The sequence below is a fragment of the Pavona decussata genome, unplaced genomic scaffold, assembly GCF_977016875.1.
Source record: "Pavona decussata unplaced genomic scaffold, jaPavDecu1.1 SCAFFOLD_322, whole genome shotgun sequence".
NCBI lineage: Eukaryota > Metazoa > Cnidaria > Anthozoa > Scleractinia > Agariciidae > Pavona > Pavona decussata.
Window position 1 is genome coordinate 990,001 of NW_028145712.1, and position 27,311 is coordinate 1,017,311.

General features: G+C 39.1%; 2 protein-coding genes across 3 annotated transcripts in view; one reads left to right on the forward strand and one right to left on the reverse strand.

The window, feature by feature from the left end:
• Positions 1–400: 400 nt before the first annotated feature.
• Positions 401–5,981, forward strand: LOC146453840 (discoidin domain-containing receptor 2-like). Its single transcript, XM_085096132.1, has 7 exons — positions 401–790; positions 900–1,057; positions 2,604–2,655; positions 2,749–3,080; positions 3,924–4,065; positions 4,841–4,999; positions 5,834–5,981. Exons 1-7 carry the CDS (start codon positions 736–738, stop codon positions 5,845–5,847), a joined length of 912 nt encoding a protein of 303 aa, XP_084952258.1. The 5' UTR covers positions 401–735; the 3' UTR covers positions 5,848–5,981.
• A 654-nt stretch (positions 5,982–6,635) lies between these two features.
• LOC146453841 (cation-independent mannose-6-phosphate receptor-like) overlaps positions 6,636–27,311 on the reverse strand; it is a 72,755-nt gene continuing 52,079 nt past the window's right edge. For both annotated transcript variants that reach the window (XM_085096148.1, XM_085096147.1), the window contains exons 24-36: positions 26,045–26,130; positions 24,976–25,124; positions 22,330–22,373; positions 20,652–20,747; positions 17,252–17,375; positions 16,168–16,233; positions 14,797–14,886; positions 13,479–13,645; positions 12,027–12,136; positions 10,912–10,994; positions 9,333–9,476; positions 8,375–8,462; positions 6,636–8,172 (exon numbers count right to left, since the gene is read on the reverse strand). In XM_085096148.1, coding sequence (XP_084952274.1) covers positions 8,071–8,172; positions 8,375–8,462; positions 9,333–9,476; positions 10,912–10,994; positions 12,027–12,136; positions 13,479–13,645; positions 14,797–14,886; positions 16,168–16,233; positions 17,252–17,375; positions 20,652–20,747; positions 22,330–22,373; positions 24,976–25,124; positions 26,045–26,130 — 1,349 coding nt within the window. In that variant the 3' untranslated portion in view covers positions 6,636–8,070. The remainder of the gene's footprint in view (positions 8,173–8,374; positions 8,463–9,332; positions 9,477–10,911; positions 10,995–12,026; positions 12,137–13,478; positions 13,646–14,796; positions 14,887–16,167; positions 16,234–17,251; positions 17,376–20,651; positions 20,748–22,329; positions 22,374–24,975; positions 25,125–26,044; positions 26,131–27,311) is intronic.

A 27,311-nucleotide genomic window follows, 5' to 3' on the forward strand; every position in this document is an offset into this window, starting at 1 on the left:
TATTTTCAGTGGACAAGAAATGGCAAGATTTCCGCACAGCTTCAGACACTAATTATGTATACATTTTCTGACTCAAACTCTAATCACCCTCACCGTTTATGGAAAAGGGTTAGTATGATAGTGGTGCATAAAAATAGACTCCTTTTGATATATCAAAATTTACGCTTGATAACTAGGTCAAGAGGACACAAAAAAGGAAATTGAATAATCGCTTTAGTTACAGTTAATCAAAAGTTTTTTATACGTATTTTTTATGTAAAAAACTGTGTAAACAGAGACCTAATCACAACATATTATAATTAAAAAATGTTCCAGACTCAATTACTAAAAGTAAGAAAAAGCAGAAACTAAAACATAGGCGAAACTTAGTCTAATTTACAGAGCGGAGCCTAGGCAATATGAAAAATTACCTCGGGTTTCCGCATACTCATTTCCGTTGACTCTGCTTATCTTTTATCATTGTTAAGCTTACCGCCGAACATTTGTACACCTTGTGGTAAATTTGAACTTTCGTACCTTTGTACCCATTTTATGATTAGAAAATTATCGAACTGTTAATCTAGCTGTGTTTGAACGCTACTTATTGAACAGACAATGGCTTCATGTGATTGACGCCTGTTTGAATTTGCACAATTGACCATGAACAATTTTGCCAGTTGAGCTAACGGCTATAACAGGCGCCAAACGATCAACATCGAGACGAGGAAACGTTTTCGCAACTAATTTTGCATCAAAATGTCAGCTATTTTGATGGCAATACTTTTGGTATCCAATTTCCAGAGCTCTTTGAGTGAGTATCATTGCTTCATCAGCTTTATATACTCATTTTGAAATGTAAAGTTTTAACTTTTAGGTTCGTGAGCCGGTTTACAAGTTTAAGGTTATTTTTAAAAATACAGGTCTCTCTCGTCATGCCCAAGATGTGGTCTTGAGCAAGAACAAAGCCTTGTCGTTTTACAAAGGCTTCATTGACGACAACATCGACGAGGAGTGTTATGGCGAAGAGTCTTGTGATTTTGAAGAAGTGGTTGAGAAGTTTGGACATTCAGAACAGTCGGTTTGTATTGAACGCTGGCGCGATGTGCAATTAGCAACTATATTTTGAGACGAATATACTACCACATGAACGTTCCGCTCAGTACCACAGATTTGAATGGCTATTCTTTAGGATATTTAACCCACAGACTCAAACGATGGAACCACCTTGTACAGCAGAGTAAACAACACCACAGGAAAGTACTGCGCGGTAGCTTTCATTTGAATGCGCTCACTAAATCACGTTTGATCCATAGACACAAGACGTACTACTTAGGGAGAGTTTTGAAGTTGGGGCAGGGGAAAAGAAGAGGGTAGAGACTAATATTATTAATATAGGCTGTTAATTTTAACGGTGGGTTTGCGCACCCCTTGGAATATGTTAGCTGTTTATAACACCCACTCGTGAGACTTCTGAGGCGGCGTTCGATTGACCGTATTCCGGAATAAGAATAAGCAGAATAGCTGTAAGTAACTCTAAGAACTTCTTATTAGGGATTTCATGTCGGCATTGTTTGTATTCCTATTTCAGAATAGGGTCAATCGAACACACCCTAAGTTATCAGTGGTTGAAAGCAAGTCTGCACAGCAAGGTTTGACTGACAAATTGGGAAATATTTCTAAGTAGTTACTAAATGATATTTTTTTTCTTTCGAATTAGAAACAAAAAATTTGAGGACCTTTGATTAATAAATTTCGATCATTTAGCGCCATTTTACGGTATTGACAATGTTTATTTAATCAAAATAATTTGAATATGAAACAGAAATAATAAGTCAACCAAGAGAATGGCATAACTGTCACGCGCGTCAACTGCAACATTCAATAAACATGTTTTTAACAATGATAATTTAAATATAATTCAGAAACATTAAAACAGAGAATAGGGAGTTTAAGAAAACACGACGACAACGCCAACGAAAACGCCATTTGAAAATATAACTTCGCGTTACTTGTACTACTTCGCGATTCTTCCAATTCGTTTACTTGTACAATGTGGCCGAACTACCCAGTAACAGAACAGGTGCGAACAGCATTTAAGACAGCTATGATAAAAAAAGTATTAAGGTCATGTCCTCACGTTGTCCGTAAAAACCTTTTTAAAATTTGACCATTTTATGCTGCTGTTTGGCCGAGTATGGTGAAGAAATGAACCATAATTAATAACGCACGTGCATGTTCTTCGTTTTTCTCACTCCTCAAAAGAAATTGGCATTTCAGTGCTAAGGAAATTTGAAATTATATTTCCCTAAAGAAAACGCTACAGTTTTTCTTTACAATAGACCATTTCCGAATTGTTTTGAACGTCGTTACGAAAGCGAGGCTTCGTGCATAGTTTATTATATTATGACAATTAGTTTTCAGTCATGTGGAAACAAAACTAGTTTTCATATGAAAAGTAATGAGGATCAAATTTCACCGAAACGAACTGTTGGGTTCCCTGATCATCGCCTTTCTAAAATTGACCACACAAACAGACTTTCCGGCCCTTGGTGATCTTACACTGAAACGTTTTATCTATTTCTTATGACAGTATTTCCGTAACTTCATTTTTCTTTTCTTTCTAGTATGAATACTGGAACACGTATCGTTGTAATACATCAAAGCATCGCTGTAAAGGTAATGGTATTAGTGACATATTACTCCACGTTGTTGCTGAACCTTTGCATGAATTGAATACATCAATAAGAGTTACATTTCTTGAACACTCAGATGTCGTGTGTCGCGGCTATCCAATCGGCATGAAGAACGGAAAGATCCCGGATGATAACATCGGCGTTTCATCATGGCAGGAACCTTTCCATTCCTTTCGACCAGAGGCCGGTCGCCTTGACAACGAAGACGGAGTGTGGTGTCCTAATACACTCGGAGAAGTGGACAAGAAGTATTACCTTCAAGTCGAGTTTCCTTCCAGATACAACGTCTGTTCTGTCGCTACCCAGGGTTCACCTCTATATGACACCGATTGGGTCACGAAATATCGGCTTGAGTTCTCCATGGACGGCCAAAACTTCGCGCTTTATACAGAGAATGGGACTGTTAAGGTAAGGCTCACGAGGTTCGCACAACATGGCACTCAATTTGTAGATTCCAACCTTGAAATTAAGGGTGGGTCACTATTCGAGATCGATGTTGGTTTGCCCTGATAAATATCGATACTCGCGGCGGCTTTTTCGATACTTTTTGATGCTGCCTCATGTGACCAATGGGAACAAAAAGTGGCGTGTATATTCCACGCTGTATTTAAGGAAATGTTTTTTCATTCTAACTTGATTTTTCTATTGCCAAGTATTTTACTGATTTCTTGTACAACAGCAATATTTTTTCCTTGTTTTATGTATGTGCCGTTGATAATTCACTCGCGCGGAGCTACAATCGTAAATACCGTACTCGTATCGGATTGATTCAGTTCTAAAATTGGTATTGACCCCGCCCGTTCTTAAACTTGTTGCTAACAACATTGCGCCCAACAATCTGAAGATTGGTTAAGAACAATCTGGGTGGACACATGCAGATCATTTTATTACGGGGATCTGTTTCCCCCATATGTCTCGACCCTCGGATAAGTTCTAAAGTAGCTTATTTGTTTATCACGAGTCATCCGTACCCATGATAAAGTAACAGGGACTGACTGTTGCTCTCCTAGCTTGTGATGTTAGTCCTTCATCAGCCACGGCGCAAGGTAGCCCGAAGTGTTGGATTATCTGAGAATCAGGCTACACTCGTGAAAAGCGCGCTTAGTGGTTAAAGCGCGTTGTAGCATAAACTAACGTTAAGAGTTTTTCTAAGACCTCAACTGGATCGGACAGCTAGTCCTTTGCAAGAAAGATCAGCCGACATTGCGATGCGTACGGTTACTTATTATTTAGCTTTTCTTTTTCTTTCAGGAGTTCACTGGAAACACCAACGCTAACGAATTGGTGAAACACGACTTGAACCGTCCAATCACCGCACATTTTATTCGCTTCGTACCTGTGGAATGGAACTACAAACCGTGTATGCGGGTGGAGGTCTATGGTGCCGCTATCGGTAAGAGACAAACTCTCCCCACCCATCCCACCCCTGATTCCCTGATGAAAAGACATGGTTTACCTTTTTTTGAAGATACTAAAGATGTACACGAGATCAAAAGCAACCGATTTCATGGAAGGTGGTGAAGAGTCAGAATTAAGTTATTTTTGGGTGGAGTGATTTCCCAAACAATGGCCTTTTATTACCTATCTTTAATTTCTAAATTTTTTAAATGGAGTTATGCATTCATAGACGTTGTTCATAAATGGCGTCCGGTTTATGTTAATAGTCCATTTTCACGATGGTTACTTTCATTTACTACGACTACCAGAACCCTTCCGTTTGTCGTTTTCTCTTGCAAATTAGGATATTGGTATCTAAACTTCATGCACCGTGTGCACAAAATTTTAATAAGAAATGGAAAAACAAAGAGGATTCTGCCAGTTGTTGTGTAGTAAAATAATGTCATCGTGAAAATCGCCTGTTGGTCCTACTAACCTCATTTTGGTGTAAAATTCTGCGCGACCTGCACCATTTGCAATGTCTTACATGATTGGTCAAGAGGACAAAAGAACAAACAACAGAACAATGTTCCCAGCCCTATAAAAAGTAACGGAGCTGCAGGTTATAAGCGCGTGAAAATGTAGCTTTTAAGAGGTGCAGGTTTACTGAGAAATTCTTTTGCGTATGCTGACGAGGCTAGTAAGACTCATTTTCAGGAAAATAAAAGAATAATTATCGGCCCCCTCTATATGTAAACAGAATTTAGCAGCTAAGGTTTTTTGTTTCGCAGCCTGTCCGTGGAAGACCAAGAACGACAAATGCTGTGTGTTTCCGTTCACGTACAAAGGAAAGAAGTATTACAAATGTATCATCGACTGGGTCTGGATGCCTTGGTGCGCCACCACCTCAGACTTTGACAAAGATCGGGAATGGGAAAACTGTCTTCCGAGTAAGTGTTATGTGCTTGCTTGTTACTGTTCTCAGAGGGGATCAGTATAGATTGAAAACTGCTAAACTAAGTGGTGTATCATTTAGGATTACAATTTCCGTAGCAGTAATAACATTCAATAGCAACATGCGTTACGTTTGTCAGGAGGTTGAGAAGAAGGGGGTGGATGTTCTCTTTAATTACCCTTACGTTTATACTTGAACTACGTTGTCACGAGTAAATTTAGTGCTTAACTCCGATTTCTACGGCTGGCGTGAAGTTACTAGAAGTATTGCTACCCCTCTGAAGGGGATGCTAGGTCCATCGCAGAGTTCCCCTGGGCATTTTTGTTGGGTTGCTAGAGGAAAGAATTGTGAAATGTTTTCACCCATGTACGTGACATGCTAACGCATTGACCAGTCTCGAAACGCCGGCCTTCCAGCCTCTTTCCAAGGAGTCAACGCGCTTATCGAGCGAACCGACTTCTGCGTCGGAGGCTAAAGGGTGCGGTCAACGAGTGACGTCACACGCAGTTGCCCTCTAAGGGCACCTGGGCACGAGGCTGCCGACCCTACAGAGTTTGATCCACACGCGCCTTCTCTTATTCTAATAATAAAAAATCATACAGGAGATGTATAAACTAGGAGAAGAGAAAATATGAGGTACAAATGAACAAGAAATTTCATGATACCGATGCAGTATAATCCCCTTCTTGATTAGTCGCCGGAGATTTTCGGTTGGGAAAGCATGTAGGAATAAGTTATTAAAGGAGACGGACAGAAAAATATAAAGTGGAAAATATCCTATTCATGTTGTCGTTTGAGTGTTTACAACCTTGCTCTTATTTCTTGACAGAGAGCAAGCAGTAAATGGAGAACTTGACAACATGGAGTCTTCTTAGAGGATATCTGTAGTGAATGGAAAAAGTATGACATAGGCCTTTTGGCAATGAAGAACCCTTCCTGGTTTATTCTTCTTAGAAAATAAATAAGAAAATTCTTGACTCTGTTTTCTGTGTTTTTGAACGCCTTGCAAACTTTGAATCGAAGGGTTTCGGTCCAACTCCCGTTAGACTCGATATTTTCATCACCTCTTTTCTGAGCACTCGTACATCCACAACGTTCAATATACCTTTCCTATCAGCTTTGCAGGAAACGTGCACGTGCAATTTTTTTTCTTGTTTGATTCGCGTTAGCTAAGCATGCTCTTAAGGATCCTTAACAAAATTACTTTTCCCTCCCTATTCAAACCGGCGACACGAGTAAGGCGGTGCTAATCCTTTGTTAAATTGACATCTAAGTCCCCAAGAAGGATCTGTGCGAAGACAAAATCAGAGGGAGAACTATTTCTAACGTTAATGTTGATCACAAAAATGTCCCACATGACGTATTGATCGGAACACAATCACCCATACAATAGCCTCACAGGAGCCAACCCGAACACCCACCCACCTACTCCGACCCCCTCCCCCCCCCCCCCCCCACCCTCCCCTTCTTGACACAGAATGTGAAGATGCAAGTTACTTGTAGTCGTATGCAGCGACTTCAGAAGCGCGTCGTTTCTAGTTTGGAGTGAGGAGAGAGGAGAAGGGGGGGGGGGGGGGGGGGCTTATACTTCCGGTTTTGCAGCATCTTAAAAGAAGCGAAAAACAACTGGATTATTACAAGAAACAATTTATTAAGTCGCACTGAATGAATGGGAATTTTAAATACTAAATAACTGTTACTCTAAACTATTTTTTTTTTTCTATTTTTCTTTTTCTCCCGTTTTTAGCATGGCCTGACGAGGGGTATCATATTTGAGAAAACAGCCACACTCCATAGGCTGTGGGCAAAGGGCCAATGTTTTCGTTAAGTGACTGGCAATGTACAATATGGTTATTTGAAAAAAAAAGTGCACTGGTTTTCCTTCTAAACAGAAGGCAGAATACAAGTATTTTTAATTCGATAACGCAAGTAGACTAGAAGATTTCGCTTCACAAGAGATTATTTTGGACCAGTGAGAGTTCACTTACAATTCAAACGCCGGGTTAGTTGTTCAACTTAGTGGAAAGAAAGATGCTTTGTAGCTTTAAAGGCCACCAGCTGTTAAGGAAACTGAGCTCGCCCCAGGCCGCCTACTTAATTGATTCGTTCAGTTTGAAAGGGAGACAACGCGACATTTGAATTTATTCTAGAGCTCTCACCATTCCTTCTCATAACCCCTACAAACTTGAAGTTCAGATCTACCCTAAAGCTTTTTAACTTTTTAAGTACATAGCTTTATACATTTGCGCCATCTTACATGGCAATTAACAACAATGTTAACTTAATTAAACTCTATCCTTAAAAAATATTTCATTCTATTTTTAAATTACTTTTCTACGAGGGGGAAAATTCCCCTTCGGCATCGATACACTTCTCGCTACAACATTCCTATTTGAAAATTACTATTACGGCTTTCAACCGGTCTAAGGGTCAAAATTTGCTTCAATTTTCCTTGCATTTTTCTTTATTTCTCCTAAGGAGAATCCTTGCTTTATATCAAACATCATTTTTGGATACAAAAGCCCATTGTTGGGAAACTACTTAGGAATCACGAGCTTTAGGAATTTTGTCCGAAGTGTCTACATGAAGGCCGCAAGTTTGTACGAATTTTGGTTTCCCCGTGGTTAATTGTCCTGAGACCAAACGTATTGATAGCTACTGACAGTTTGCTAGCTGTATTGTGAACTACAATCCTAGTCGCAATGGTTGGAACGTTTTTCTCTCTGCCCCCAACCCCCAACCCCCCCCCCCCCCCCCTCCATGTCGATAAACGATGACATACAACACCGAAAACCGTTTGCCTCAACATTGAGGGGAGGCGAGAGCTATGCACATAGAAAAGTGTACACCAATCTTCAACCAAATGTTCCACGTAACTGCGATCAACATTCATTTCTAGTCCTATCCTTTTCCTCTCATGCTATAAAAAATTACAAAGATTTCCAAGACGCAACCAGGCAGCGCGTTCATCATCATCGTGATCTTCCTCACTACACCATCTTGAGAGACGGATGTGCTCGCAAACTGGATGGTTAGCGGTGATAACTGTATCCCAATCCTACTCGTTTAAAAAGGCAAGAGATCGTCGTCATCATTGTCTTCGTCATCATCGCTGTCTTCCGCTACCTTGATGAGAGAATCTGCTTCGTCTTCATCGGTGGCACCGAGCTGTCAAAACAAGATACTGTAGCCATTAAAGGCGCAACGTCACTTACTTTTAGCGTCACTGTGAACAGCCGAAAAACATATTTCTACAGGCGACAAAGACCTGTATTTTGGAGGAGAAACCGCAGCTCGAGCACGCAAGATGGCGCAGGTCTAACGAGTTCAGAGAGATGGAACAAAGTCGTCGTTGATTTCAATAGCTTACCTTTTGATATCTGTAAACAGGGAAATTGATCTCTTGACGAAGAACGTGTCTTTTGAAGTTCCAACGCAAACAGGAAATTATAGAATGCCTAAAATTAGAAACAAACCAAGGCACCTAAATCAATAAATTGTTTCCAAGATGCAATAACAAGGCTAACACAAAATCATGCTGCATTGGGCTCGATATTGTATCCAATTTATCGCTAACCTAGAACTAGCGCCCTGGAAAACGTCAACTTTTTAAAAAATGTGTTGAAGGTAGCCAAATTACTTTACTAACTCAGTTGATAATTAACAATTATCCAGCGAAATCGAACGCAATATCGCCTCATGCTTGGCCGACGAAGCCGTAGGCCGAATTGGCTAAAATCAGGGGGTATTCCGCAAGATTGAGCAGGATAATTGTTTTATTATTCAACACATTGATAACGTTATTACCCTGGCCAATCGCAACAGATGTAAACAACACAACGAGCCAATCAGAATTCGAAGCAAATACATATAACTGGCGCCAAGCGCGGGAAAATGCGTGCAGCCAAAACGCGATTGGTTTTGGTTTGGATTCCCATTGGTTGAGAAAGTGGCGCGAGTTTTGTTAACCAATCACAGAGCGTAGTAATGCAAAACCAAACCAAACGCGAAATTACTTTCGACACTCAATTGAAAACCGCTCTTAAACCAGATATTTGCACTGACTCCACCATCGACGAGACACCTTTACCGTTTGACTCAAATTAACGATGGGTTGATTTTGCAAAGCAGTAAAGGGAGCCCAGTAGCCTGGCCTGCCCAAGAAAATGCTCTGGGCGCCTAAATTTTTTGCAACAGAACCTAACACTTCACATATTGGGCTCCTAATTTCACGGCTTTTGGCCTTGTGGGCCTCTTGAGTTATTTTCTTAGGCAACAGCCTTGCAATAAAGTGATAATTAATGATAATAAATTAAGTAAACACTTGCCTTCTGGATGGTTTATAAAGAACAATTACAAACACTGCAATCAAGATAACTGCAAACACGACTCCGAATGCAATTCCCACATTTGTCTTTGTAGGAGACTTAAGTGATTTGTGTGCAGCAGGTATGTCCGTAACGTTAACGCTCCTAAAGTGATGCAAACACAAACAAAACCTCATCAATTAACAGCAAACTCTTCTTTAGTACCTAGGCCTTCTCTCAACTCATTGCCCACGCGAAGCATGAAACGAGGACTTGTTAATCGCGCGAAGTTTGGGGGAGAATCTCGCTGACGTCACCGCGTGAAGATAGAATCCAGGCCTAAACGAACAGGAACGCCCAGGGACATCACTAAGCAAGAGACTTTTAAGGTATCAGTCATTTTCAGCAGTAAGAACCTCTCCCTCCACCTTGGCTGACCTCCGGGTATATAGGATTTTTTGAAAACAAACTGGCAAATGCCCTACGGCGAGGACAAACGCACAGTACAGCTGATTTTTTTTTTTAAGCTGATTTCTTTGTTTATGGGATTACTTTCATTCTCATGAAAGACAATTCACGTTAAACTAGGTGTAAGATAAGTCTTATTTATCATTATTCTGCAGGGAACGTTCATTCTATGGATCTAACATCACAACTTCATTAGGGACCTTCAGATCAGAGTACGAGTACGACTTTCAAATTTCAAATCAGTTGCATCCCCAGAACTCTCGCTCGTTCCCATTGTTTACCAGCAGATAAGGGGACCCTCGAAACAAGATTGGTGTGACAAGCGGGTTATCTAAACTACGGAAACTAGATTTGAAAAGTGGTATTCGTTCGTACTCAATCTTGCATTCGTAATCAAATCCGAAATTCCTTATCGTCTTTGCCGGACAACTTATCATTGAAAGGGAGTTGCAGTACTGTGGGTGAAATTACGAGGCCGTCAAATTCCCCGGGGTAGATAAGTGCCCAACCCTTGGGACAGACGATGTGGAAAAATGGCCCACTTATGGGGGGGAGGGGATGGGCACTGCTAGAATTGACTGGTGCGTCAAATGACCATATATAATAAAATTGTTGTGACTGTTGTTGTAACCAGCTGCATAATCTCGTATGATGTCAACTCAATACATACGCCAATAACACTAAAGCGTTTATCAAGTATAGTTAAACCTAAGCAGACGTTAGACTGCAAGACAATCTATTTTTTTCCAAGACTCACTGCGCCTCCCAGCCAAACATTTTGAGAGATAACGATGCCTTTTAGAAAGAGACAGTGAATTTCCAACGAAAAAGGAACAAAATCTCCAAGTCTAAATGACATTTTCCCGATTGCTTTACCTTTTCACGTAAACAATGAAGACTTAAATTATAATTCGCACTCCTGAAAACACGAAAATTATGTCAACAATAACAAGTTTTTTACCTGCAAACCTGTAATTTACATGAATATATATTTTTTTAATTTTTCGTTTTCCGTGCCATGTCTATTCGTAAACACTGAACACGAATACAGACAAAAATCCTTTTTATCAAACCAAAACAAATTCGTGTAAACGGAGTCTACGTTGAATGCTAATAAAGTGGAGCAACTTACAGATCAACTGGACAGACAAGAGATGTTGGCCATGTGAAGAAGTGATGGCAATTGCTGGACACATAATCAAACTTTGGACTTCCCTAAGAAAACAACAATAAGAAATATTTCAAACATGTTTGTTCCCAATGCGAAAAAACATTGACAAAGCACGATTGTTGTCTCATCAACTCAAGTTGCACCGATCTTTAATGAGGCAACTGATTCACCAACTGATTCTTTGGTCTAATTATTGCCATTTTGAACTCCTTTTCTTAGTTTTCCTTACTTCTTAGTAAATCAGTAAATCAGAGGCAAAAACTGCACGTGCAATCCCTACCTCGTCCAAAAGGTCTTCGCGATATCCAAAATGGCGGACGGCGGCGAAGGCCCTGGGACAAGCTCCAAAATACTCGACGAATCGAGGAGTATTTTGTCACGTGACACTTGATTCTCATCTTCGCTACACTTTTTCCGGGATCAAATATGATATCCATCCGGTAGCCATGTTTGATCCTGGAAAAAGTTTTAGCAAAGACGAAAATCAATTGCGTGTCACGTGACAACATACTTGAAGTCTCTTCGCCGCCATCCACCATTTTGAATATCACGAAGAACCTGGGGACGAGGTTGATGTAATCCCCTCCGCCAACAAAACTGACTTTCGTTCAATTTCCCTGATCGTGGTGGCGCTGACAGTTATCAGTACGTGAAAAGACCCTACTCCACAATGGCGGCCGAAAATTCAAATAAGTTAAAATTAAAAAACTTATACCAGCACTGGAAAGAGCACTTTTACTTTAGTAACCCTGCATAGTTTCAGCATATCAAGTGTAATATCAGCTGAGTAAATGTAAGTTGAAAAATGAAAAATTGACAGACGTTTGTGTGACTGGGGGTATGACGTATAAAATTTCTGAAATTTCATCTTACATTTCCCAAGCTGATATAACACCTAAAATGCTGAAACTTTGCAAGGTTACTAAAGTAAAGATGCTCTTTTCAGTGCTGGTATCAGTTTTTCATTCAGTTCAATTTTAACTCATTCAAATATGTTGCCGCCATTTTGGAGAAGGGTAAATTGATAAGATGTAATTCAAACATAACAAACATTAAAAGAAAAGAGAAATGCTTACCACTCGTTCACCCATTGAGCACTGAAAGTTTATCACGATGACGTGTTTCGAGTGAGCTTTTTTATTCTCACAATCTTTCTTTGTACTCATCTCAAGGGAAAACATTGAACCTAGAAAAATTCGCAGTCAGAAATAACCACGAAATTGAATCTCTAATAAATGAAATTGAACATCAAAGCCCAGTTGTTCAAAACCCGATTTAGCTTATTCTTAGTTAACGCGAATAAATTTCTTTCAAAATATTTTTGTTTCTTACTTTTGACTAAGACTTTTTGTCATTACTAGCTTACAATTAGCTTTTAAGAGCATTTTTAACGAGCGAGATGAAACCCTCGCTTAAACTTTTCTTGGGGATTAGCGGTACTCGGGCCCAGTCTTTTTAGTTCAGGACAGGTCCATGTTTTATATGCCCTTGGACTACATATGCCGCTTTATCCAGACGAAGGCTTGACCAAACAATTTATTGATTCATTTAACAGACCGCCAAGGAAATACAATCTAGGCCAATTTAGAACCTTGAAAACGTTTTTAAGAGCTCACCCACTACCCATTCAGTGTTGATCGCATGTTAAATGTTGTCCGTTCAACTACATTTGATTAACGTTGAATGGGATAGCGGGGTGTTTCAAGGAAACATGGTCGAAATCGTAATTATTCTAAGCAAAACACCAAATACCTGCGATTCTGGCGAGTGTTTTTTATATTTAAAAGATAGTAATGGAAACGAGTTTGCTGTATCTTTACCACATTACAGAAACAAAATAAAATTACGTCAAATGACGCCACCGAAGGGAAATCCAGTGGAGCGAAACGTTTTTGAAGGATCTTTTTGAAGTTGTTTTGGGGCAAGTTTGCTGCTGGAAAGAGAATCGCCATTGGATTCAAATGCCGGGAACTGCTAGCTGATTCAACAGTCTAAACGTGAAGATACACTTTGCCTTATTATTTAAAAGTAACTCAAAAACTAATTAGTAATTCATAAGCCCATTGACCTATCAAATGGTCGATAATACATCACGTGCAGTGACTTTATATCGAGAAACCTCCTTCTTATTGGTACGCGGTGTTTTTTCTCGTTTGCTAATTTCCAACGTTCACAAAAGCATAATTGTTATGAACTCTATAGACACACGCTTTTCCAGAAACGTTTTTGAAGCCGTTCAAAAAACTCGCAGCACGTGTTTTATCGGGTCTAAAACCACTCGGCTGCCCCTAGTGGTTTCAAACCCGATAAAACACGCCTTCTCGTTTTTTAAACATTACTAAAACTACCGTTTCTATGCCTTTATATACTGATATCATCACTTAGCTTCTTTGGATATCAGATTAAACTCTCGCCCTCTCTACGTAACTCTTGGAGTTCAACAAGCTTAACATAGAAAGTTATTTTAATCCATGAAGAAACTTCCTCCACAGAGAGGAAATCAGTTCAAGCAATGCTTAAACCTTCACCTTCATAATAAAATGTCCTGCTGTTTACTTCAAGGGCGTTGCCATTCAAACAGACTGCCACAATTCCTCGGCAACCTGTCGGAGCGTTCGTGCCAAGTTTACCACAAACATTGATGAAATACCGAACTTCGTTTTTGCTCTCATCCACGCCAGAGATGTTCCATGTGCTTAAAATAATGACAAAACACAATGCGTCAACCCTAAAATTCTAAACTGCCATTACTGTAAACCACTTTTTAGTGATGGAGGCCCCCCCTTAAAAGATGTATTATTATTATTATTATTATTATTAATCTCTTTATTAACATATGCCAAGCATATATTACGCAGTCTAATTAATTCTATGATGAATTTTCTTTTTTGTTATCGTTATCGTTATCATTATTATTATTATTATTATTATTATTACTGTTGTTGTTGTTGTTGTTGTTGTTGTTATTATTATTATTATTATTATTATTATTATTATTATTATTATTATTATTATTATTATTATGACAGTTGTAAAAACTTATGTATGCCATACGATTATGCAGAACTACCTTGCGCAGCATAATAAACTTCACCACAGGAAAGTATCGCTCAGAAGCTTTCATTTGAATGATCACTCGTTAGGATTTCATCTGCAGAACTACCTTGCGCAGCAAAATAAACCTCACCACAGGAAAGTACTGCTCAGTAGCTTTCATTTCAATGAACACACGCTAGGATTTCATCCATAGACTCAAATGTTAGAACCACTTTGTACAGCATAATAAACAACACCACAGGAAGTAGCTTTCATTTGAGGGGATTCTCACGAACACTAAATTTGCCACCTTTGTACAGCATAGTAAAACACAACAAAGAAAAACACTGTTCAACAGCTTTCACTTAAATGGCCATACTTACAAGGATTTTACCCACTAGTCCTGGAAGATAGAACCTCGTATATTGAACAATTATCCAGCGAAATCTCTGGGAATGTTGCCTGACTTCAAAATCAAATTTTGTTGGAAAACATGGAAACAATATTTCGGTGTCGAACAAAACTGCTCTGGATTTTCGCCTGTTTTCACTTTTCTCGGGCGCCATTTTGGAGTTCACACAACTGTTTCCCTGACAATAGAGCCAACCGTACGACGTCACAAAATCCAAAATGGCGGCCCACGGAAAATTTAAAAGCGAAAATAGCCGATAACCATATCTAATTTTTGGCACACTTGATTGTTATTTCCACTTTTCAAAATACAATATATAACTTAGAAATTATTTCCAACAGTTCAGCGTCAATTTGTTGTCAGTGTTGCCATAAATAGACAGGAACAAAAATTCTCACCTTCCAGTATGACCAGAAAGTTTAGTAAAATCTATTTTCCTGCGCGTGAAGGGATGTTCAACAACACAATTGCTTTCTCCAAGCTTCTTCCTGAATTAAACAAGAGAGTATAGAAAGACGTGTTTTTTTTAAGTAGTTTACTACGTTTACCGCAGGGAAGAAGGTAAACGATAAACACCTCGGAAATAACGTGATGGAATATGTTAAGCCTGGTGAATAAATGAGAAAGGTGTATTAATCAGTAAATGACAAAGGCATACTCGGAAAAAATCCGAGTGCGAGTCTCCTGTAGCTCAGTAGTAGAGCATCCGAACTAGTAATCGGAAGGTCTTCGACTCCTGATAGGAGCACTCGGATTTTTTTTCCGAGTATGGCTGTATCATTTACTGATTAATACGTCTTTCTCAATAAACAAATTCCTAAAAACCGTAAAATAATGGAAATAAAATACTAAGATGCCATAGGTTCCAGAAATAACTTGCAAACTTTCTAGACTTTCCAGTAACAATTTTTTCGCTCTCAATGCACTTTATTTCCTGGTGGACTTTTAGTTCCAATGGCGGCCAAAAAGAATATTAGCCAATGAACAAACAAGTTCTATCCTTACCTCATAGCCTCGCAGGCGATCAACGCGAGTCTACCTAAAGTACAATGTTGTCAGATTCGTGGCTGTTTCGTTTTTTCGGGACGGAAAATACGAAAGCAGACCATGAACAGTACTACAGTGACTCAGAAGATTACGTAACAAATTCTAAAGACCCATTTAAACGGTTTCAACATTTAGTTCAACATGCGTTCAACACAGTTGCTGAACCATATGTCGGGTGCGTTTGAACAGGTCGTTCAACATTGTTGAAAGCGTAAACAAAATGTCGAAAGCTTGTTGAAAGCGTGTTAAATCAGATTTAAACTAATTAAATTTTCATTCAACATCGATTCAAAATTTTCGTTGTTCTTGAAAATGCTGAATGGCGTTAAAACCGTTTGAACACTCCGTTCATCCAACATTTGCCCAACAACCGTTCAACTTTTGTTGAACGAATGTTGGTCAAATGTTGAAATCATTTAAACGGACCTTTATGTCACAGCTGTTTACATGATTAGAGTATCATAAATTTGAACTGCGAGCGAAGGAGTTCAGCTATAAGATATTTCATATATTCACTCTAATTTATTCATCCTCCGCTGGTTTATGGGGAACTCACAAAATGACCAGCTCCCAGTTGGCTTGATAGCTTCAGTGCTAGAGCACTGTACTGGTATCGCAGAGGTCATGGGTTCGAATCCCGTTCAAGATTTCTCTTCGCAAATGCTCAAGTTGTGCACACTACTGCGATGGTCTTCGATGTTTATATGATTACATCATCTCACCTTGCGATCTGACAAGCCACTGAACTTTTCCATTTCAAAATAAATGAACAAGATGACCACTCTTCCCTACAAACAAAGACAAAAATAATTTAATTTGGAATTAAAAGAAAGCCTATATTGATTTGACTATATGACTGCGTGATGCAGTTTTAGTCAAAGACCCACACTTCACCCTTTCTCACCATGGAGTCTCCAGTAGCTCAGTGGTTAGAGCATCTGACTAGATCACGCAGGGTCGTGGGTTCAAATCCCATCTGGAGCTCGGATTTTTTACCGAGTTGCCATATGTTATTATTTCTAAAAGAAAGCTGCACCATTTAATAGGTTGTAAAGTTATTTATAATGTCAATAGAATGTTTGCACAATCTCTCGAGCCAGAGGCTCGAAAGTGTGTGACAATAATCCAGATCGAATTGGAATTTGGAAATGTTGGTGAAGCCCGATATCAACATAAATATTCTCCTCAATTTCCTCCATATATTTCTCATGGCCCCAGTTGAGAGAATTTCTTCATTTAATCTTGGGAGATCATTTCCTTTATTCTCATAACTTGTATATTTCATTCAACAGTGACATTGTAAGGAGAAATTCGATGTTCATTATTAGTGGGGCTTAACGAATTAAAAAAAGAAAACTAAAAAAAATGCCTTCAAAACTATCAAACGTTTTCAGGCCCAGTAAGGCTTTAAAGCAGTAGGCACCATCACAAGTAAACAACTACGCCAACAAATATAACCTAACTATTAAAACTCAGAGAGGTAACATCGGCGTTATCGCGTTTGTTCTTGTTAACAAATGTCTCATGAACATTCCATGTTATATCGTGTCATTCAAAAGCTCATTAATAATTCATAAGCCCATTGACCTATCAAATGGTCAATAAAACATCACGTGCAGTGGTTTTAAAACCCGATAAAACCTCCTTAATGTTTTTTCCCGTATGCTAATTTCTAACGTTCACAAAAGCATCATTGTTATGAACTCTCTTGCAGCGCGTGTTTTATCGGGTCTAAAACCACTCGGCTGCGCCTCGTGGTTTTAAATCCCGATAAAACTTGTTTTAAACAATACTTAACCAACACACCTTTGAAACAGTGGTTGTCCAACGTGGTTTCCGCATTCAAAATAAAACACTACTTTGGAGTTCGTTCCACGGGTGCAGCCTTCAACTGGAGGTATCCCAGAATAAACCAACTGAAGTTTGCCATCTGGAAAAGACGTGGAACTTGTTTCAGTCAGCAAAAACTCTCAACCCAGAAGTCGACTAACGAAATAATTATTTAAGTAGAGGTAGAGTTATTTACGTAGAGTAATGAAAAAGAGAAGTTCAAGATTTTGAAACGCCAAAATCTTGAATTCACGTTTTTGGAACGTTCCAAAATCTGAAACAAAGTTCAGGATTTTAGAACGCCAAAATCGTGAATTCAAGATTTTGGCTTTACTCTAACTCTACGCCATAACTCTATAAATATAACTGTAAATGGTTTGAACCCAAGAGTCGTGTCATAAGCAAATTATGATCATCCGGGTGAGTGTAGTCCTGAGAAGGACTGTTTGGGGTGACTTTGACTGACGTTTCGACAACCTGAGCGGAAGTCATCCCCAGAGTCAAGTGAATTGTGGACCGTCAGTAGGTGGTCTCGATTGCAAAAATGTTGACAGCTAAAAAGCATAAACCGTGAACGATGAGACCCAACGGATTTGTAGGTAGTGTTTAACCAATAACCTCATTTCCATAATCAATAATTTACCATTCTCATTCTTTGCAATAAAAAATACAGTGCTGACTTAATTCTTCCGAATAATTTTCTACCAAATATTGCTTAAGTTCATTGACTGATTTGAACTTCCTTAAGCAAATCGCGAATTGTATATCACTCAAATTGGCCTTTGTTAGAAACTTGGACACTTTAAGGAAAGCTTGGACAGTTTCCATCATTCACCACGTGCAACTAATGTTGGTCATCAACCGTCGCACGAGAATAGAATATTATGCAAATAAATTTTAGGACACTTATACCCATAAAGCCATTGGGTCTCATCGTTCACGGTTTATGCTTTTTAGGTGTCAACGTTTTTGCAATCGAGTGTATATGTCATATATACGATACCTGAGACATATATACCACCTACTGACGTCACCTCAAACAGTCCTTCTCAGGACTACACTCACCCGGATGATCATTATTTACTTTTCTACAAAGAACTGTATAAAACTCGCGTTTTGATTGGTCTAGAGGAGTGTGTGATTAGAGTATAGACGCACGATTGACGTCATCGAGTGGTGTGACCAGCGCACGTGATCAGAGTCTAGAGTCCAGCCAGAGTGACTGGTCAACAAAGTTTTGCAAACTGTTTTTGCGAGTAGCGGACAAACACAGGCAAATTTTCTCAGGAAAGGAAAACTGTCCAATAAAAAATTGGACAAAGACCGTTGAGAGTGACCTCAACCAGGATAGGAAAGCTAGAACTTTGTTGTGAAGTGAAAAGGAAGCAAATATTTGTCGAAATATGTCGCCGATAGAAATCCGGTAATGGCGAGTAATCGATTACAAATCGCAGTGAAGCGACTTGCTGTAATATTTTGAGGTCGGGATTTCCTTCTGGAATAAAGGTTAGTTTTAAAAATATTGTTAGCGAAATTCTTTCGGATTACACTCTAATTTAGAAAATCACAATTGCATGTGTGTAGTAGATCAAACCTGAGTTTGCTGGAAAGTTTTTGACTCAGGTCAGGCAACGCGATGCTCGCTCACGAAATGTGTTGAAATGTCTTGGCTATTGTATAAAACAAATAGATTCCATTTTTGCCGTGGGTCTGTACTCTGATAACGCACAGAGGACGTCGAAAACTTATGATAAATATAACTCTAGGAATAGACGTCCTCCTCTAACTGCGCCGTACAGTGACCGTGGATTAGCTACAAAGATTAAATGCAACTGTCCCTCTCATTCTCATGGTAAAAAAGCGCGATAATCTACCTCTTACTGCCATCAGAAAAACGTTCTTGCATGCATCACTACAAATACTTCATAGATCAGTTAGAACACTTTTGAAGATATCAGATATTAGATATTACACACACTATCAGAGATATTGGGTAAGTTATTAAAAGACCGTTTACACGGTTTTTTAAAAAACCACGTTCTAAGCCATTTTCAATTTTGCCAACAGTCATATCTAACCATTATCTCCTGCCGACGGCAACAAGAAGGCTTGCATCCCAGAATAGAAAACTATTTATCTACTTAAAATAAACCACTCATAAACAGATTTAGAGGCCCACCGATTGGTCTTAAGCCGGAGCCTAAGTTACACTGTTTAAATAACTGGCCCATCATGTTTAACCTGGGGGAGCAGGGTTGGCGCAGTGGTTGAGCACTCGCCTTCCACCAATGTGGCCCGGGTTCGATTCCCGGACTTGGCGTCATAAGTGGGCTGAGTTTGTTGGTTCTCTACTCTGCTCCGAGAGGTTTTTCTCCGGGTACTCCGGTTTTCCCCTCTCCTCAAAAACCAACATTTGATTTGTAATTATTTGATTTGTGAATATTAGCTTTCTTGGATTGTAAAGCGCCTTTGATCATTTAGATTTTAGGATTTGATACACACCCAAAAGTTACGAACTGGCATGTACGTACAGCATAATTAATCAGCACTGCGGGGAAGAACGTCTCAACATCAATGTAATTATTTGATTTGTGAATGTTAGCTTTCTTGGATTGTAAAGCGCCTTTGATCATTTAGATGTTAAAGGGCGCTATATAAGTATTAAAATTTAAATTAAATTTAAATTTTTAAATTTTTAACCTGGCTCTCGTGAAAGGAACTAAGTAACTGAAAAAAAAAAATGTTGAGACGTTCTTCCCCGCAGTGCTGATTAATTATGCTGTACGTACATGCCAGTTCGTAACTTTCGAGTGTGTATGAAATCCTTAAGTCAACCATTCAGTTGAAAGCTACTGAGGAGAACAGTTCAGTTCAGTTCAGTTCATTCAAAATTCGATGTTTGTTTTATTAAAAACTAGATCAGTACATAATGCAATTCCAAGGATTTGATTGGCTTAGCGGCTATGGAAGATGAGCCATTATACCATACTCGAGAAATAACTACCATTAAATTGTCTTATGGTTGTTCTTGCAAAGCAAAATCAGCAAGATCTAGAAATAATTCATGATTTGTTTTATAAAACAATTATTCCACTCACGCTTGTTGGATATGAGATGATTATTATAGCCAACAAGGTGCGTCTCAAATCCAACGCGCGCTCGTGGAATAATTGTTAAAAATTTACAAAGTAATTGCTTAAGTAATAAAACATTAAAGAAGAAATATGGAAGAACGGCTCTGGGGAGAACACATTTGCCCAGATTCCATTCTATTGTATTTGTTATGTCGAGGAAATTTAACTTGAAATTTAGCTAAACTTTATATCGGTTTCTGTGTTGTTTGTTACATAAGCAGACAGTATGCACTCAAGCTCACCTTTCACACTCATGCGCTGAGTGCTGGTGAGTCCAATTACATTCACTGAGTCACTGCCACTCCGGGTCATACAAACGGAGGCTGTTGATGGACAACCTGACAAAAACAACAAAACAAATTGATTCAATGGACAAAATTACTAAGCATCTTTTCTAATAGCGTAGTAATTCCTAGTTGTTATATGAGGGTAATCTTTAATGGGGATGCCAACATCACAAAAGTGGTTTACAGAAGGGTCCTCTAAAAATTACCAAGAACAAATAAAAACCTAATCATTATGTGTGGTTTTGTGCTATCTTGCTGACCTGCAATTTATTTTCATTTGATACTCATGTCAACTGGCTGCCTTGCTCCGCTATCCTCTATGTTTATTCCAGGCAGCTAGTACCCTAATTTGAGTGGGTGTTTTTTTATAAGTGAATTTGTGCTATCTTGCTGACCTGTAATTTATTTTCATTTGATACTGATGTCAACTGGCTGCCTCGCTCCGCTAGCCCCTATGGTTATTCCAGGCAGCCAGTACCCTAATTTGAGTGGGGTTTTTTATGTGTGATTTTGTGCTATCTTGCTGACCTGTAATTTATTTTCATTTAATGCTGATATCAACTGGCTGCCTCGCTCCGTTAGCCCCTATGGTTATTCCAGGCAGCCACTGCTCTAATTTTATTTCCAATATTTCTTGCAATGAACATCACATAAGGCAAGAGTACAAATAAAGATTGTTGTACGGTGACCCAAAGGTGTCACGGCAATTTCAATTTCACCACGGCACAATTTCATCACGGCAATTTCAATTTCACTACGACATTTTCAGTTTCATCGCGGCAATTTCAAATTTATTGTGGGTTATTACCCAGATGGTAATGGGCCTCTAGGCGACTATTTCCGATTCTTAGACAGGTTAAAACAAATTGTCATGATAGAATTGAAATAGCCGAGGTGAAATTGAAATTGCCGTGAACGAAGTTGAAATTGCCGTGATGAAAATGAAATTGCCGGGGTGAAATTGAAATTACTGTGAACGAAGTTGAAATTGCCGTGAGCGAAGTTGAAATTGCCAGAACAAGTTGAAATTGAAAATGTCGTGGTGAAATTGCAATTGCGTGACACTTTTGGGCCACCGTAGCCTCAGCAGTGACCAGCATCTAATTTCTTCCTACTTGATCAAACATCCAGGTGAGGAGAATTAACGAAATGATCAACAAAGGTGTGTTATGGTATCTAACGAAATTCTCCTTACTTGCACCATGAGGAAAACAGAGAAAACATGTTGATATTAGGGCTTGATGGGTTAAACAGAAGTGTCATGAGGTTTTTGACCTCTTTTGTTACAAATGGGGAAATAAGACCTTCACTTTGCTACAAAATAATTCGAGAACAACGAGAGAAGAGAAATCAACTCAATTCTTGACAGGAACAATTCGCACTCTGTTCTAGCGCATTTTGGAAACAAAAATGCGAAAACTTGAAAAACATTAGCCTAACATTTTTCAAGTTTCAATCCACTACGACCTACTCTGTCTCCGGCCAGAGACAGCAATTGACAGTTTTATTGCACCGGGGTGATAATTTATAGCAAAACTAGACAATTATTTTTTTTGTTTCTGTTGTCAGCAAACATTTTTGGGTTTTGAAATGACATCAAATTTTCGTGATACTTCCCCTTTAAGACAGCTACCTTTTGGTCCACCTTCTATGCCTCTGCAGATGTTTATCCAGTAACTAAAACAGAAAAGAAGCCAAGTTATTTATATATGTTATCAAATGGTGACGAGTGAAATTAGGAAATAATTTCACGCGCATTTGTCAAAATTCTAATCATTTCCCGAGCCTTTAAATTATTTCCTAATTACACGAGTATACCCTTTTATTACCTTTTAATATCATGGGTGACAAATTACGCTCACAATCGTGGTCGGTTCCGTCTTGTTTACACACGCAGGCAAAAATCCGCTCGAGTACTTTATCCAATTGCTCAGGACGAACCGTCTCAGGGTTTTTCTCAAGGCCATTTTCATCTCAGCAGTTCTCAATTGTGCTCTCTCGCGTATTTGGGTATTCTGTAGCGTTTTTTAATGCCGTTACTTCTTTCATCCGTAACATCTTTAAACCTGGACGCCATCTTGGCACTGAGACGTTGCCATAGCAATTTTGTAATTTCACATGTGAAATTATAAATTAACGCTGAAATTTCACGCCAAAATTAAGGAGTAGTTTGTCACCCATGATATTACAACCAAATTTCCTTACTGAAACGGGTCGTACCACAGGTAATTCAACCTCAGGCTCCGAGAGGTCGCTAGAAAAGAAATCTCATGTACAGCTTGTATAACAGGCATTAATTTAGCCGAGTGCGGAGCGCGAGGCGAGAGTGAAAGGAAAATAAACCCTCTCGCCTCGCGCCTCGTGCTCGGCTAGCTAGACGGCTAGACAAAGGCCTGATATTTAGGCAATTGCGAGAAGAAAGTCTGAAAAATTAGGCTTGAACGGCATTCGAATCCATGACCTCTACTATGCCGGTGCAGTGCTCTACCAACTGAGCTATCAAGCCACAACATGACCAGCTCCCAGTTGGCTTGATAGCTCAGTTGGTTGAGGACTGCACCGGCATCGCAGATGTCATGGGTTCGAATCCCTTTCAAGCCTGACTATGCTAATTTTCAGGCTTTCTTTTCGCAACCTGCTTAAGTTGCGTAAATTGTAACTGCGAGTGTCTTTCTTCTATTTTACATTTGCGAAGTATGAAAAATTCCAACACATTCCTTGCTAATTCTCAAAGGTCTGTAAAGTTATCAACCGACCGAGCTTACCAACCGACCTCTCACATCAAGAGCCTAGGATGCGTACGGGTGCACCAATGCCACTTAAAGGGGCAGTGCCTATTTTTTGTGCCACTTTGAATTGCCAAAAAATATATTTGAATCAATGGAATCGTCAAAATCATGATTCAGTTTTGTTAACAATAATCCTACTGGTGCACAGAAGCTAGTATCAGTTCTGTTCAGCTGCGGGTGGCTAGGATGGAAATAGATTGCAACTTGATTGAAAAAAGTTGCCAATTTTTTCAAGTTCTTCCTGTGTATTGTAGAAAAGTCGCTAAAACCTAATTATAGTTGTTGTTTTTATTGTCAGAGAAATCCTCTAATATTTTCTTCCTAGTGCGCTGATATCAATTTTCATGTAAGAAAAAAGGTTCTTTGTCCAACATTAGAGCAGTTTGGACCAAAATACAGGAAAATTCCCGTGACAGCGCCGCTTTAATATTGCTTGTGTAATAGACCCTTCTCCAAACTGGCGGCAAAAGATTTGAATGAGTTAAAATTGAACTGAAAGAAAAACTGATACCAGCACTGGAAAGAGCATCTTTACTTTAGTAACCTTGCAAAGTTTCAGCATATTAGGTGTTATACAATGAACTGTGTAAAACTCGCGTTTTGATTGGTCTAGAGGAGTGCGTGATTTCAGTATAGACGCACGATTGACGTCATCGACTGGTGTGACCGGCGCACGTGATCAGAGTCTAGAGTCCAGCCGGCCAGAGCGACTGGTCAACAAAGTTTTGCAAACTGTTTTTGCGAGGAGCGGACAAACAGGCAAATTTTCTCAGGAAAGGAAAACTGTTCAATAAAAAATTGGACAAAGACCGTTGAGAGTGACCTCAACCAGGATAGGAAAGCTAGAACTTTGTTGTGACGTGAAAAGGAAGCAATATATTTTTCGAAATATGTCGCCGATAGAAATCCGGTGATGGCGAGTAATCGATTGCAACCCGCAGTGAAGCGACTTACATGCTGTAATATTTTGAGGTCAGGATTTCCTTCTGGAATAAAAGTTAGTTTTGAAAATATTGTTAGTGAAATTCTTTCGGATTATACTCTAATTTAGAAGGTCACAATTGCATGTGTGTAGTAGTCCAAAACTGAGTTTGCTGGAAAGTTTTTGACTCAGCTCAGGCAAGGCGATGCTCGCTCACGAAATGTGTTGAAATGTCTTGGTTGTTCTCACCACGTTTTGACGTCATCTGTACGTTATCAGAGTACAGACGCACGGCAAAATGGAATCTATGTGTTAATTATATTTGCTTAGGCAATGTAAGATAAACTGGGGGTGTAGACGTCATACCCCCAGTCATACAAACGTCTGCAAATTTTTCATTTTTCAACTTACATTTTCTCATCTGATATTACAACTGATATGCTGAAACTTTGCAGGGTTACTAATTAAAAGTGAAAGTGCTCTTTCTAGTGCTGGTAAACGTTTTCAATATCAACTTATTTGAATTTTCGGCCGCCATTTTGGAGAAGGATCTGTTATAACCAAATACCTGTCTCCGTTATGTTCGTAGTGCCAGCTCCGTGTCCGACTTGTTAGTAGTCGTAGATCGTAAACATTGCTCCCATCACTGTAACTGCATTCCTCTTCACGAGGAGGGCAAACGAGACTTGTTCTCCACGTAAACTCTGCACCATTTTTCTGTAGAGAATAGAAAATACGGCTTCTGGTAAACCAAAGGGGCAAACGACAGACCACTAAAAATTAATTTGCATTCGATTAACCAATAGCAATCCAAGGAAAGCTCCAGGAAAGCAATTCACTTCCACTTCCGGCTTTTAAAAGGTTTCTTCAAAGTTTTACGTTGGTTCATAGTTTATGAGGGTAACTTTAAATTTTGATGAAGTTAAGGAAACGAAGAACACCTTAGAGGTAGTAAAATGGCCAAGTTTGACAGTCTCGTTTTTCAAAAAAGCGAATGTATAATTCCGTCAAGTCTGCGAATTTTACAGAATTTCGGAATTGTTACCCGCCTCCGTACAAACGGCTGTATATCGTCCTGAATTTACGAAACTAAGGGCGCTTACCATTTACATGGAAAACCCAGAAATTCCAGTTGGAATATGAACTGGTACGCATCATTCCATTTGGAGTACTTCTGAAATTATGGGCTTCTGGTCAAAGTGATACATTTTTATTACCCCTTTTGGGATTTACAGCTGATGTTCATACATTTTGCATCTTTTCCATCTTCGATTCTGTTAAGACAAGCTAAATCATTTCGTATTTATGCCGAACTTTCCATCCGGGAAATGTTTCCATCTGCGTAAATGGTAAGCACCCCTGGGCCGGGCTGTTCCAAAGCCGGTTAACGCTAATCTACGATTAAAAGTTAATCGAGGTTTTCATTTCGGTCTTTAAAAGTGGTTTTAAAGGCCAGTTTCAAGGTAAAGGCAAGGAAAAGTCTAAATCAAAAGTGAGGGCTAAAAATCTTTTGGAAGAATATTCACCGATAAGTAATTAAACCCGAATCAAAGTTCACGTTAATCCAGGATTAGCTTAATCGGGCTTTGAACAACTGGGCCCTCATCTCCATGATTAAACCGTTGAAAGCAACATACCCCAACGGAGACTAATCGTGGCTTTCCATCAGTGGATTGATCCCTGTCGCACACAAAGATTATTTTTGATATAATCATATCAGGTTCTGAAAGACAAAGAGTAAAAAAGGTCACATGAAGGAACTGGGGGAATCACTACCCTCTCCCCCACCCCACTCCAGACGGGATGACGACACTATCCCAGTACTTTATTTTTTCTCAGGGTTTGCTGGTCACCATTCGTATCCAAAGGTGGAGAGACAATGTGGAGTAAAGATTTTCCTTTAAAGAACAGCCAAGGTGTAAAAATTGCAGTGTCAACGTTTCGGTTTAACGTTTCATAAAAAAGAATCAAAGGCTCCTGTGAGCCAACTCGTGAATGCAGATGACACATAGTAATTGAAATTTAGACGGCTACGGAAACGTCCTTGAAAGCTAAAAGAAACTATATCTTTGCCCGATTACGTAACGAAAAATAACCATTCTTGTACTCCTGTATTCTGATGCGCCGATTAAAAAAAATCACGTGTTTCTTTATTCCTCTTTATTCAAAGTTCATAGAAGCACGCCATGTGCAGCTACGTCATGCAAATTCGTGTCCCCGATATAGTCCGGGGCTACTGGATTTTGCGATCGGGCTAGTGGATTCTAACCATCACTTGCCCGATGGGCAAGTGAAGTTTTTTTGGGAATTAAAATTACAAAATTACTGTAGGGCAAGCCGATCTCACAAAGGGAAATCTGTTCAACAAAGTATCGCATTACATTTCATGCCCGACATAAATGCGTGAAATTTTTCCTTTGGAGTTCAATCCACGTAATCCTCAAGTAAAAATAATGAACTTTGACAAGCTCTTGCTAAATAAGAATTATTTATCGACCGCGTCCTTTTGCTTTCCCATAAATTACCAGTTGTAAATTTCGAAAATGAAACATTTTTTCCCTTTGAAACCTCTATGAAAGCTGACAAGATCTTAAAGTGTGCATTTCACCAGAAATTTGCATAAGTTTGTTTACGACGTCAATGATCGTGACATGGCACGTTCCGCTTTTGCGTGAAAACTGACTAATTAAATTATTTTTAAATTAAATTATTTCTAAATTAAATTATTTTTAATTCTTAAAAGAAACCGCACTTTGTAGAAAAAACCTATAACTTTGCTCAGATTCAACGAAAAATCTCCATTCTTACACTAAAATGATTGTCAAATTATTCTCTACAGAATGAATGAGAGAATTCTGACGCGTCGTGAAAAAAAGTTTCAGGTTTTTTTTTTTTTTTTCACTA